General features: G+C 38.7%; 2 protein-coding genes across 5 annotated transcripts in view; both read right to left on the bottom strand.

Annotated features, from left to right (window-relative positions):
- Nucleotides 1-13,581, bottom strand: part of LOC138964183 (receptor-type tyrosine-protein phosphatase mu-like) — a 315,123-nt gene that overhangs the window by 83,864 nt on the left and 217,678 nt on the right. The window lies entirely within an intron of this gene.
- On the bottom strand, nucleotides 5,994-12,885 carry LOC138964189 (uncharacterized). The gene is made up of 4 exons (XM_070336085.1): nucleotides 12,543-12,885; nucleotides 11,585-11,681; nucleotides 10,953-11,014; nucleotides 5,994-6,944 (listed from the first exon to the last, which is right to left on the bottom strand). The coding sequence occupies exons 1-4, from the start codon at nucleotides 12,679-12,681 to the stop codon at nucleotides 6,607-6,609; spliced, it is 636 nt and encodes a 211-aa protein (XP_070192186.1). The 5' UTR covers nucleotides 12,682-12,885; the 3' UTR covers nucleotides 5,994-6,606.

The raw sequence follows: 13,581 nt of genomic DNA, 5'->3' as shown, positions 1-13,581 counted from the left end.
TGACATATTCATCCCAACATTTAATGAACTCAAAAACACAGAAAGTTGCTTTCACACGCCAGCTTTGATTGTCAGTGATTATCAAAAGGGAACTCGTGTGGTTATCAAAACGATACTCGTGTTTCAAAGCATGGCTCCCTGTGTTGATTGTGCACTCATTTTCTCTACCAAAATGATGACAAAAACGATGTTTGGAGGTTTGTTGTCAGATCAGCTTTTTTGTCGGTCCTCGGGGGGCATAATCGACTTTTGTTTCATATTTATTGACCGCGGCCTTCGGCCTTGGTCAATAAATATGAAACAAAAGACGATATGCTCCACCTCGAACCGACAAAAAAACTGGTCTGTCAACAACCCATCAAACATCTTTTATTATTATCAAATGCATAATGAACACAAGTTTCGAACAACCGAAAGCACGTACACAGTTCAGAGGAAAAACAATCTTCGTCAATTGAGGAATAGTGTAAAAGGGACAACAACGTTGCAAGTAATAACCATTTAGCACATTTACATAAGACATGCCAAGAAATTAATGAAGTACATTTATCTATATAATGAAACGTGTCAAAGGTATATTCAAACAAGGCATCAGAAATATTAACATGTGCAGGCTAAGTGAGAACGAAATGTACCATGGATAAAGAATAAAAAAATATGTCTTTAAAAGTCTCGGCATTGACGAAATGTCTGAGAACGCTTTGAAGTGAATTCCAAAGATTAGTTCCCGAAAATAGGCTAGATTTGGAAAGATCTATACGAGGCAGGGGAGCATATATTTTTGTGGGGTCTCTCCAATTGTGTGAAGTGAATAGAGAATGAAGAGAGAGAGAGAGAGAGAAAGAGAGAGAGAGAGAGAGAGAGAGAGAGAGAGAGAGAGAGAGAGAGAGAGAGAGAGAGAGAGAGAGAGAGAGAGAGAGAGAGATCAAATCAAATCAAATCAAATCAAATCAAAACACATTTTATTTTACGAGGGTTGTGGCATAAGCAATATAAATGAGCTTCTTTTCAACCAGCCCTCGCCCAGAGAGGGACTATTCTAATCGTAAATACATATATATACAAACGTAAAACAATTACAAAAGATAAGCATGACAGTAAAAAATAAAAAAAACCAAGAAATTCCTCCGAGGTAGGAAAAACACCCCCGTCAAAGGGAAATAACCTTCTCAGTTGGTGGCAGTGACTGAGTGAGAATGGTTATTTCCCTTTGACCATTAAGATGTCCCTCTATAAGTCCTTGTATAATTTTAATCCACCAATAACTCCCTAAGCGTGTGTTTTTGTAAGGACCGTCTCAGGAATGTATAGAACCTGTTCACCAAGTGTGGTGACGATCGGTCCGTTCATTCTTGAGATCTATATGCGAACACAAACACACAAACACACAAACAAAAAAACAAACACATCGACCGAAACCTATACACACCCCTATACCGGGGGTGTAACAAAGAAACTACAATGGGAAGAAGGATAACTTCCTCATTGGGCATGCTTAGAAATGAGAATGGCTAAATATGAGTTATTCCCCTTTGCTGCATGCTGATCAGGCTGTCTCTTGCTTTGTTATGACTAGTACAGTCGATCTTTCTCATGTTGTGACTTGCTTTATTTTCACATTTTCGGTATTTAAAACAGCAAACACACACACACACACACACACACACACACACACACACACACACACACACACACACACACACATACACTGAAGAAGTTTCCATTCTGATTCGGTTATTTTATTTGGTGCTATATGTTTGCTTCACATTGTTTCTTCTTTTACATTGCTTGAGGTATCCCAATTCGCTAAACACATCCATAATGCATGCATGGCTCATTCAAAAGAGGGCAACTGAACAACTGATGCCCAATAGCAATAAATACTGAACAACTGAACAATAAATAGCAATAAATGATGACAGTGCCAAGTTTTTAAGTACAAAGTGAAATCATGTGACTGGACAAAGGCACAATTACAAAATACAAATAAAAAAATCGTGGCCCATTTTAAATTAAGTTCTCAGCTCATGGGGAAGCATAAGATGACCCTAGAAACCGAAATTAGGAGACCTCCCGCCCCCAGGGCAGACTAAAAAAAAAAGGGGGGGGGGGGGGCTAATTTGTGAAAAAGTATAAAAGGAATCAAAAACTGTATACATGTATTTAGTTAATACCCCAAAAATTGTATAGTATATACAATGTCAGACCCTAAAGAAAGTTTGTTAGTCATTGCTTAGGCAAAACAAAGCAAAATAGTCTGTTTACGGTATCCCGACCAACCCTATTTTTCCCCGCCAACCCTAGACCTTTTTTTTGGCATTTGGAGAAAAAGAAAAAAAAATCAATTTTGTTCCTGTTTTTTTGCAAAATAATTTAAAAAGATGGTTATAAAAAAAAAATTAAGAAAAGCCGACCTACCGACCCTCTTTTTGTGTGCCTATGTTACTGTAAACAGACCAAAAGGTACATCAAAAACAACACACCAGGGATGCTACTCTCCCCTTAAAAATAGCCATGAGTCATAGGTGTGACGTTTGAATCTTTTAGCTAAATAAAACCATAGGCAATTGATCGGAAATATCAGGAAAAATCTTACAAGTTTATTATTTGTTTGCTTGGACCAATCCTCTTGCCGAAGTGTTTTACAGTAAAAATTGATTTTACGTCAAAAATATCACAGGAATATCGAATGTTGAGGTAAGGCTGGGATAGCCAAGTTCAAGAATAACGGAAGGTGACTGTTGAATGAATCTTTTTGAAAATGTATAAAAATATAGATGGTAGGCAATTCAAAATTAAAAAAAAGGAGTCTCTCGGAGCATGGACTTTTGAGTCAAAAATTAAAGAAGGCTCTATGAGCCGAAGTACATGTTTTGTCTTTTGTCTTTTTTTTATTTTGAATTCCCTACGATCTATATTTTGATACAATTTTGGACCCTCTTTGTACGGAGAGAGTTGGCAATTGTTAATCACATTCTCTCATCTCAACTCTCCTTCGGCTCCTTGGTAACATGCGTTCCGTCTCTGCCAGGATTGGACACAGCAGCAGATAACCGGTAAATATGTAACAGGCATAAATGGCAAAATAGCTCGCCTCGCCTGATAATATATGAGATAACTGTTCTATTACAAAGTCTTTCTTGGGAGGCTTGGCTAATTTACTCGCTCGTTTTACACGGGGTTCCATCGTTTTCTTTTCTAATCGGAAAACCTTGCTCCTCAGTTTGTTGACCTTCTGCCGAAGTTCCGCTTCACGAGGGGATGGGGAGGATGACGACTTTGATGCTTTACATCCTATGTCCTCCAGGATCGCCTGAATGTCATCTAAACAAGAAAAAACACACACACAAAACACACATAAAATAACATAACCATAACAAGTTACAACCTGGAAGAAATTAAAACATGTGTAATTCAATCACAAAATGAAAATAAACAATAGCGTAGGAGGGCAGGCCAGAAATGAAGTGTATTAGCAACTATGGATACGATGTGGAACAATGATGGAATTGACCTTGTTTGGTACTGAATGGGTGAGGCCATTAGAACTGTACCCACGGAATACGCGCTATATAAGCTTTATATTGATTGATTGATTGATTGATTAGGACAACAGTACCAGGTAAACTCCTCACACACCATGCCTCTTTCTTTCTTTATTTATTTGGTGTTTAACGTCGTTTTCAACCACCAAGCTTATATCGCGACGGGGAAAGGGGGGGGGGGGGGGGGGGGGTGGGAATACTAATAGAGCCACTTAATTGTTTCTTGTTACACCATGCCTCTAACAGGATATGTTTCCCATCTTTACGTGTGGGAACTACAGGTACAATTTCATCCATCCATGCATCCGCCCTATACAGCTTCTTCTTCTTCTGCGTTCGTGGGCTGAAACTCCCACGTGCACTCATTTATTTGCACAAGTGGAATTTTATGTGTATGACCGTTTTTACTCCGCCATTTAGGCAGCCATACGCCGCTTTCGGAGGAAGCATGCGGGGTATTTTTGTGTTTCTAAAACCCACCGAACTCTGACATGGATTACAGGATCTTTTTCGTGCGTACTTGGTCTTGTGCTTGCGTGTACACATGAAGGGGGATAAGTCACTAGCAGGTCTGCACATAAGTTGACCTGGGAGATCGGAAACATCTCCACACTTAACCCACCAGGCGGCCGCGACCGGGATTCGAACCCTCGACCTTCCGAGTTAATAGACCGACGTCTTACCACCCCGCCACAGCGCCCGTCACCCTATACAGCAATTATCAACTATGTAATGGATGGGTTTAAACATTTTTTGATGTCAGGGTGTTCTTCATGGTTAAAAATCTCTTACCTGGTTGAACAATTTGTGCATCAGGCGACAGGTCGGTGCTGGCTTCATTTGTAGCTACCCTTTGTGATGGTGGCTTCCTCCCACTAGCAACCTGCAAATTGCACAGCTCTTTAACTGACAAACTCACAACCAACACCCAGTCACAATGAAACATTTCTCCCAATTTCATGGCATTGGTCTTAGGCCACACAAAAAAGTGTATGTTTCTGGTAAGGCAAAACAAAAAATAATCTGTTTACGGTATCCGGACCGACCCTATTTTTTTTCCCACCGGCCCTAGACTTTTTGGGGGCATTAAAAAATAAAATAAAAATATTCAGATGGCTAAAATACAAAACTAAAAAGCCGACCTACCGACGCTATTTTTGGGGGGCCTATGTTACCTTAAACAGACTTTTTTGTGACCTAACATGACTAAAGGTGGAGATTTTTTTTCTAAACTTTTTTTTTTTAAACCATCTTTTTAACTATTTTGTTGAAAAACAGGAAAACAATTGATTTTCGAATACCCCTTTTATTTTTGAAAATGCAAAAAAAAAAGTCTAGGGTCGTCGGGAAAACATAGGTAGGGTCAGGTGACCAGAAACATACAACTTTTTTGTTGTTGACGCCGACCGTATACCTTTTTTGCCATTTGGGGCTGTTTTTTTGCAAAATAAGTTCATCTTATCATCATAATCAAGACGTCGATCCAAAATAAGTAACTTTTTTTTGTTGGCCTTATCATTTTTTTGCGCTAAATGCAAACAGGCATTATTTGATGGGAACAATGCTGTTGTTTTCAATTCTTACATCAGCCTCAAACTTGTCATTACTCAACCTGCATTTAATAGTGTGCTTCTTTGGTTTGCAAAAACCTAAAACCAATAAATAAATAACCTTCGGTGGTGGATTGGGCACTGCAAACAATGTTGGGACAGCATTCCACACAAGTGATCCTCTCTGCAGGATTGTTTTACTGGTTGGCCTCAAAGTGATCAGTACAAAGCTTGAGACCTTGAACATCAGCTGGCTGCAGCTTTTCAAAGTCCTCTCGCCTTGTGAATTGCATCCATATTCTGCACCTAGTTTGACAATAAAAACAACAATGTTATTGTTAAACTAAGCAAAAAGGAAAGGCAAAAAAAGCTAAATCAGATCTTCAGTCTAAATCTAACGCTCTGCCTGAACGCAAAACGGATGAGTGATGTACCTTTGTACTGTAGTTTTCCCGTAAGCAAGGTTTAATAAAGGTTTCGGCAAATATGCCCACGGGTTTGTCATCAAGTGTAAACTGTTGTTTTGTACTGACTGCTGTCTCACACTCACAGTCGTAAGTACTCGCTGACGCTGTAGTCTACTGAGTGAGTTGACTCGAGCCATTGCCATTCTCATTCTGAAGAAGGTAAACCTGATGAAATAATCACTGCACAACCCACCTTTTTTCTTCTGTAGGGAACTTGTGGAAAGTTTTCCCGAAGCAGCTCTGTTTGTAACGGGCGTTCTTGCAACAAAAAGCCGAGCACAATTTACCACCACCTCGCACACGATCGGTACCTACGCGATCCGCCATTTTGTTTTCGCCGCCAGCATGTGACTAGGGACGATAACCCACAAACACTTTTTCGCATTTTCTTCGCAAGTTCCACGTCTTCCTTATGTACAGTGTTTGGTTATAACAAAAAGGCAGAAAAACTGTTGTAGGCTATACATACATTCTTGCGTTATGAAACACTAATGCTTTATGGACAGATATGATCAATATGAAAATAATCAGAACGAAGTCTTCCATCACTGTGGAGAGAGAGAGAGAGAGAGAGAGAGAGAGAGAGAGAGAGAGAGAGAGAGAGAGAGAGAGAGAGAGAGAGAGAGAGAGAGAGAGAGATGGTTTATTGTGCCCATTAGCTTAGGTCTCAGTTCCATGTGTGTACCCTATATCAAATCGCACTGCTATCTTCTTGCCGCAATTTCATGAATCAGTAAGATCCAGACTGACATCAGCTGAGTGAGTTCATTTTTGTGATGACATTCCAAATTGTTTTTATTATGAATTATAATTCATCGTTTGTATTCGAATAATGTTTTTGTATTTCACCAACAACTAGCATTAATATTTGATTTTGAAAGCATACACCAGTTTACAACCGTGACTACCTGACATATTATTTAAAGCGTGTTGCGATTTACATCAATGTCAATCTGCCATTGTTAATGATATTGCATTAGCGGGTCAAATGCGTTGTAGTAAAAATCGTTCTGCCTGTGATCTCTTTTTTACCAAATTGTTGTTTCAAATGTTGAGGTCACTATAAACGTGATGATCTCCAGTGTTCACGTACATCCGTGGTTTTTCGTACGTGTTTTCACGGTCACGGTCCACGATTTCATTGGGCTGGTCTTTGGAGGGAGCTGAAGATTCCATAGGAAGCTCTCCGCTAGACTCCACCTCCAACACATTTTCTGGGATTGCAGAAGAGCACTCTGATGGGTTGTTGGCCTGTTGGGAGTTGACGTATCCGTGGTTAACTTCGCCTTCCACTGCTTCGTAAACATTGTCTGACTGGATGGGCGACAGTGTTACCGGGTTTCTGTGATCTGACAATGAAGAGTTCTGTGTTGAGACAGTTTCTGTGCATAAACAGGCAAAACACATAACTGAGTGCCCGTTGCAATTCATCTTGAAAGTTATTAATCCAACGGATGATGTTTACCCTTAAGTATCACGTGACAATCTCATGAATCAAAATGTTTTTTATTGTTTTTAACGTCACTTAAACGAATATCGCTAACTTGGACCGATGCAAGATTATTTCCTGTCTCGAATCAAGGTATTGATGTTTACAATGCAGGCCGGGCTCCCAAAAATACCCAGCAAGAATTCAAAGACAGAGAAGGGAAATTGAGGTTTACGCAAATAACCAAGAAAGTAGAAATTGTAGATCAATGATAATGAACGCAAATCTCCTTGGTTCACTTCGATGAGAATTGTCGAGACAACTGAACAATGGGAAGTAACTGGCGTGTTATGCACTTTATCAGTGGGGTGCGTCACATATTTTGCTTGACTACCCATTATCTTTTGAAGAATGTTTATTGACTATGTCATCAGTCTCTGTGCTGTTTCCAATGTGTGTGTCATGTCAACCGTACAGGTGTTCTTTTCAATCGTTTCATCAATGTCGAAGTTTAATAATTGATGGATAACTAGCGTGTGGGGGACACGGCTATTAAAAGGCCATTGTTTCCTGAACAATTTGAGATTGAGATTTTCAATCACATTTAGGTATTTAAGTCTGGATTTTGACAATATGAGATCAAAGTTACCGTGATGACTTCATGGTGTAGAAGACCTGCGGGTTTGTAAGCCAACAGAAATGGGACACGGCAGGCGTTTTCAATTATTAGATGCACAAAGCCTACAACGTGCATCAACAGTTCTTTGGTCTATTTAATCTTTACATACAAACACAAGTAACACAAAACCCGTTGTTTAAAAAAAGTAGAAGCATTGCTTCAAACAGAGTTGGTGTTGACGATTCCTTTCTGGACGCCATTTTGGACACCAATTCCATTTTGCGTCATTTTAACTCTCATCAGCAAATACTGATCAGAATATTCTTGTTGGTGCTGTTTCTTCAAACTTCCAAATTAAATGTTTAAGAGTGAGTGTAGCAAGATCAGACAATTGCGAAAGAAAACAGCTTGAAGGACAACAACCCAGTCTTGTCAAATTATACTGCTTGAATTTTATGTCGATGTTTTTATAGATTCTGAACCGGTTGAAACGGGACTGAAAAAAGGTTGATAGGACAATTGTATATTCGTCATAAAAAAGTCATTTGTAATCGTGTGTTGTCCTGATGTTATATGTCAAAGAGATAATCAGTAACCGCTACTGATGAAGAAAGGCCTCGCTCTTGGCGTTGTATCCTGGCTTGGTTAAGATATGACAGTTGCAAACATCGCTTAAATTTGTATAAACATACATGTATGTTTCAAGTGCGATAGTTTGAACCAGTTTAAACGTGACTGAACGAAACGAGCGTTACTAACGTCTGTGCAAGCAGACAACTGCTTTAGTCAGTTTTCTGTAAACGAAGTGAGTTCACTCTCATCCACTAACTGATAATCTCATCTGTTCCCAGCGCCCTTTCTACTTAAAGTCGTAGTTAAACCTGCATACATCTCACAAAAGAACAGACCTTTATGAAATATGATCATTGACTGAAACTGTGGTTGTTTTGTGTTTTTAAATAGGCGAAGTAAAGTCTGGAATTAAGATTTATATATCTGTTTATAAAGCTCCAAAACGTCAGCACTATTGCACCATAGTTTCATACCTGTCTATTCTTTCAGGATGCGTGAAAGTTATGTGTCGGATTATTTCTGGAATATAACATGTTTTTTGTTGTTGACGTGTAACACATGAATCAAACGCATTTAGATTTGTCTGCATCACACAGGGTTATCACCTAACACGCTTGACAAGACATAACATGTTGACGATATCAAGTTATAAAATGAATATACCTGTGTAGAACAGATATGTGATAGCCTTTTTTTTCAATTGATTGCACTTAACTTTTCTTTTATTGTTTCTGAATTATTATACAGAACACCGATACTTGTGGTATCCTATTTCAAGAAATAGTCACTAAATGTCTTCGCAGGATATCTTTGAATTAAAAACGGCAATGACAATAAGTTAAAATAGAATAAACCATTCTTCCCGTTGTTTATTGAGATTTGAACTAATGGCAAGTTACTTTTTGCTTCCAGTAAATTAAAGCTAAGGTATCGGTTCATGATAGCATACATCACAACTATGGAACGCCAGATACGCAATGTCCCCGTCGTTGATTGGTCAAAAATTCGGGCCGAACTTTTATTGTCCTCGTGCAATTCCGGCCGGAATTCCGCCCGGAATTCCGCCCGGACTTTCGAGCTATTCTCTACTCAATAAAAACATGGAATGGGAATTTACCGGACACTCATATGTAATTGCTTTGAAAACAAGGGCGATCACTCAAATTCTTCAAAGCGCAGGATTACAAATAGCAATGGATGTTGCGCTGTTTATGGTGCAAGATGTGAATGCGATCATTGCCAAGACCCATTTTCATAGGTGCGTTAAGAAGACATTTTCTTAGAGGCAGAATGTGAAATTAAACAAAAAAATACAGATTTTAGACTGATCTGTATGGAATTGTGCTCGCTATAATTATATGGGCATCTACTTCTTTAGATAGGCACTGAAATCAGCGACTGTCCTACTTCCTTTGCAGACATGAATTGTGTTGTTGTTGTTGTTGTTGTTGTTGTTGTTGTTGTTGTTGCAGACATGAATTGAGTTGTTGTTGTTGTTGTTTTTGTTGTCAGAGATGTATTTTCTGGTTTATTTTTGGCTGGTATGGCATTTTATTCAAGTAAGGGTATGTATATTTGTCATTCGACGAAAAGGCCTTGTCAGACCTTTTTTGACTTAAAAGAGCGCAAAGGAAGGACAGTTGTTATACATATGCGGCATCCTTTCAAAGTAGAACTGGAAAAAGGTGTAAAACGACACAAATGACTCATTTCATGCGCCATTCGTTACTCATCAGACTGCTAGATTTTTCCGTTAAGACCAAGGTCACAAAGAACAACACTGTTCCGAGAATATCTGCTCGGGCGTCAGAAAATACTCACTGTTACAAATTATATTTCTTTCTTTTTCCAAATTGGGGAGAGGGTTAGGTGGGGGATGAGGCAGCGTTTCAGATGTGCGTGTGTGTTCGTGCGTGCGTGTGTGTGTGTGTGTGTGTGTGTGTGTGTGTGTGTGTGTGTGTGTGCGCGCGTGCGCGCGCGCAATTTTGATACACTCTCACAGAAAAAAGGATAGTGGACAAATCAAGCCGATGCACAAAAGGTCAGAACCTCTGTGTTCAGTCAGTCAAAATCCTTTATTTGAATCAAAGGAAACAACCCATGAGCATTTTTCTGAAGTGTGTACTGTTTGCAAGAACCGCTTCCATGAAATAGCTGTGTTCACACGCCCACACGCGCGCGATTAATGTTGATTCTTTGATCCGACTCTCCTCTAATCCCACTGTTTTGATGTCTCTATCTAAAAGTCCGTGCAAAACGAGTGCCGAACGTTTGCGATAAAAGTCCGGGCGGAATTGCGCGAGGACATTTTAACCTCGATCCGATTCTCTTCCGTTTCAACTTTTTTAAATTTCTCGATCTAAAACTCCGGGCGCCGGAAAGTGCCGAACCCATACGAGCGTTCCCGATTAAAGTCCGGGCGGAATTGCGCGCGGACATTTTAACCAATCAAAGACGAGTATAGCTCGAAAGTCCGGGCGGAATTCCGGCCGGAATTGCGCGAGGACATTAAAAGTTCGGGCGGAATTTCTGACCAATCAATGACGAGAAAAGCTCAAAGGTCCGCGCGGAATTCCGGTTCCGCGGGGACATTGCGTATCTGGCGTTCCATACACAACTGCTTTTGCAAAACAATCTTAAGGTTACAGATACTATAACGAGGAAATGACCTATCAAACACCATAGCCAAAATCAAATGGCTGACGAGATAGTAGTATATAATTATGACAAATTCCATGAAAGAAGACACACAATTACAATTCATCATACCGTGAGAAGCAGCGTATGTTGCCCTTTCTTCCTTGTTTACAAGGGATCGTGACCTCAACCATCTGCAGGGCACATGGTATGGACAAATCATTATACTATGAAACTATTTTATTATGATACTATTATTACTATGATACTATATTTATAACAGTTCTTGTTTTTCGAATGCAAACAAACGGTTGAAACCGCACTGTCAGAGGATAGTTATAAGCACTCGATAATCCCTTTGAGAACGGTTAATTGGACTAATATATTGCGAGGTATTCATGTGCGCATGCGTGTGTGAGTGTGTGTGTGTATATGTGTGAGTGTGTTTGTGTGTGCGTGTGTGTGTGTTAGTGTGTGTGTGTGTGTGTGTGTGTGTGTGTGTGTGTGGGTGTGTGTCTGTGTGTGAGTATATGTGTGGTTGGTGTGAATAAATTATAGGCTAGGGTAAATCATCTCCAGATAAGTGACAGAGAATCGCTAGAATAAAATAACACACGACTAGGTCAGAAAAGAAGCTACATCTGTAAGACAGCAACAATAACACTCGGCTTTTGACTGTAACAGAAGACAGGCCATGCCTATGAATCTGTCCTTGTTTTTAACATTACTATTTATAAGTATCGAGCATTATACGTAGTACTCACCTAACGAGGAAAACAGCCACAATGACAAGCACAACCAGTGTACATACAGAGCCAACCACTGCACCAACTGGGAACCCTGTGGTGGAAGGCGGCTCTTCTGTGTGAATAATAAATACATAAATAAAACAATGACTAACATTAAAAAAAAAAAAGTAAAATGGCAATTGAATGCAATAGCAACATAGTAAATAGACAACTAAATAATATGACAAATCAATCTATTGATTAATATTTGATACATACATGAATAAACAGATACATAAATAGATCTTTTCTTTATTTGGTGTTTAATGTCGTTTTCAACCACGAAGGTTATATCGCGACGGCATAAATAGATGATGAATTGATGAATAGATTGATTACTAGGTACACTTTAGAAGGTGTCTCCGTCACGGATTTAACCACTTTTCCTCTGCAACAATTGTATCCTTAGTCATTTACTGTACGGACCAACGACAAGTACATCACAAACAAGGATATACAAATATCTGCTACACTTTCAACAATAAAAACGTATTGTAAATTTGAGCACAAAGCACGAATTCATATATAAAATCCTCAAATATTTGTTTAAAATGTTTCTATAGGTTGACTACTGACATAAGATATAACACCTTCATCATTCTCTATGGCCAGTGTCTCATATACATAGACATAGACATAGAAGACTTTATTGTCTCAACAAAGACATTTGTTTGTGGTGTGTATATGACAACAAACATAAAACATGACATAGAACAACACGAAACATACAGTTAAAATAGTAAATAAAAGTAATTCCTTAAAAATAACTTCAAACTCTCGGTGCAAATCATATCAACTTACAATTCATATATGACATCAATCTCCTAATACTCTCTCTCTCTCTCTCTCTCTCTCTCTCTCTCTCTCTCTCTCTCTCTCTCTCTCTCTCTTTCTCTCTCTCTGTTCTTCTTCATAACACACAATACAAACATACCAGCATCACAAGCAGGTCCCAGCTGAGGGAGATTACATACAGAATTGATACCTGCAATCTTCAGAATCAGTAATATTAACAAAAATATGGTATTTATAAAAAGGCGTGTGTGTGTGCGTGTGGGAAAGTGTCCCATCATTATGTGTAGCGAACATCTGAGACTGTAGTTGATAACGATAGATTCATTTGAATTGTGTATTGTGTACGTGATTGTGTTTCCATTTATTTACAGTTTACTTGTTTTTAATGTGTATTGTTGCTGTTATTAAGATTATTATACCTAAGATTGATTTAAGGCGCTTATGTTGTGTATTGTTGCTGTTAGTAAGATTATTATATTTAAGATTGTAAGGCGCTTAGAACTAGTTTAGGATTTGCGCCCTATAAATACCCTTATTATTATTATTATTATTATTATTATTATGTCACGAAGACAATAGCTTTGTGGATACCCCGCGGCCTAAGGAAGCAAAGACACGGCATTCAAGTGGAAAGCGTATGCCGGCTTGTTGATTACTTGAAGTGACAAGCCAGTATAGTGCAATAGCGTACGCGCTTCACAGGAAAGCACGCTCTTTTTCTATTATTTTAACTTTCTGGGCTTGATTTAAACTAAACATAAAATGTCTATATTTGTTTGGTATCAGGAAATGACAAAGAATAATATTAAAGTTGTTTTGGATCGATCACTCAGAGTAAAATTTTTTTCCACAAATAGCATAATATATTATTATTACAAAGTACAGAAAAAAGTGCTTGTTCTGCTAATTAAGAACAGTACAGACAAGCGTAAAGAGGTTAACCATAGGTTAAACAAAGTATGGTGAAAAGCAGTAACAAAAGCACCCGCAAAATACATTTTACAGAAAAAGACAAACAAATAACCACAACAACAAAGAACAACAAAAAACAAGACAAAAAAAGAAGATAACAACAACAAACACTTCTCTATTTCTCCCCAAAATATTACTTGAGTTGCAATGTGCTTTTACATTTGACCAAAAAAACACCAAAGAAGAAGAAAGACAACAGGCGAAAA

The sequence above is a fragment of the Littorina saxatilis genome, linkage group LG4, assembly GCF_037325665.1.
Source record: "Littorina saxatilis isolate snail1 linkage group LG4, US_GU_Lsax_2.0, whole genome shotgun sequence".
In the NCBI taxonomy this organism is placed as follows: Eukaryota; Metazoa; Mollusca; class Gastropoda; order Littorinimorpha; family Littorinidae; genus Littorina; species Littorina saxatilis.
This window is presented reverse-complemented; position numbering and strand designations above follow the sequence as displayed.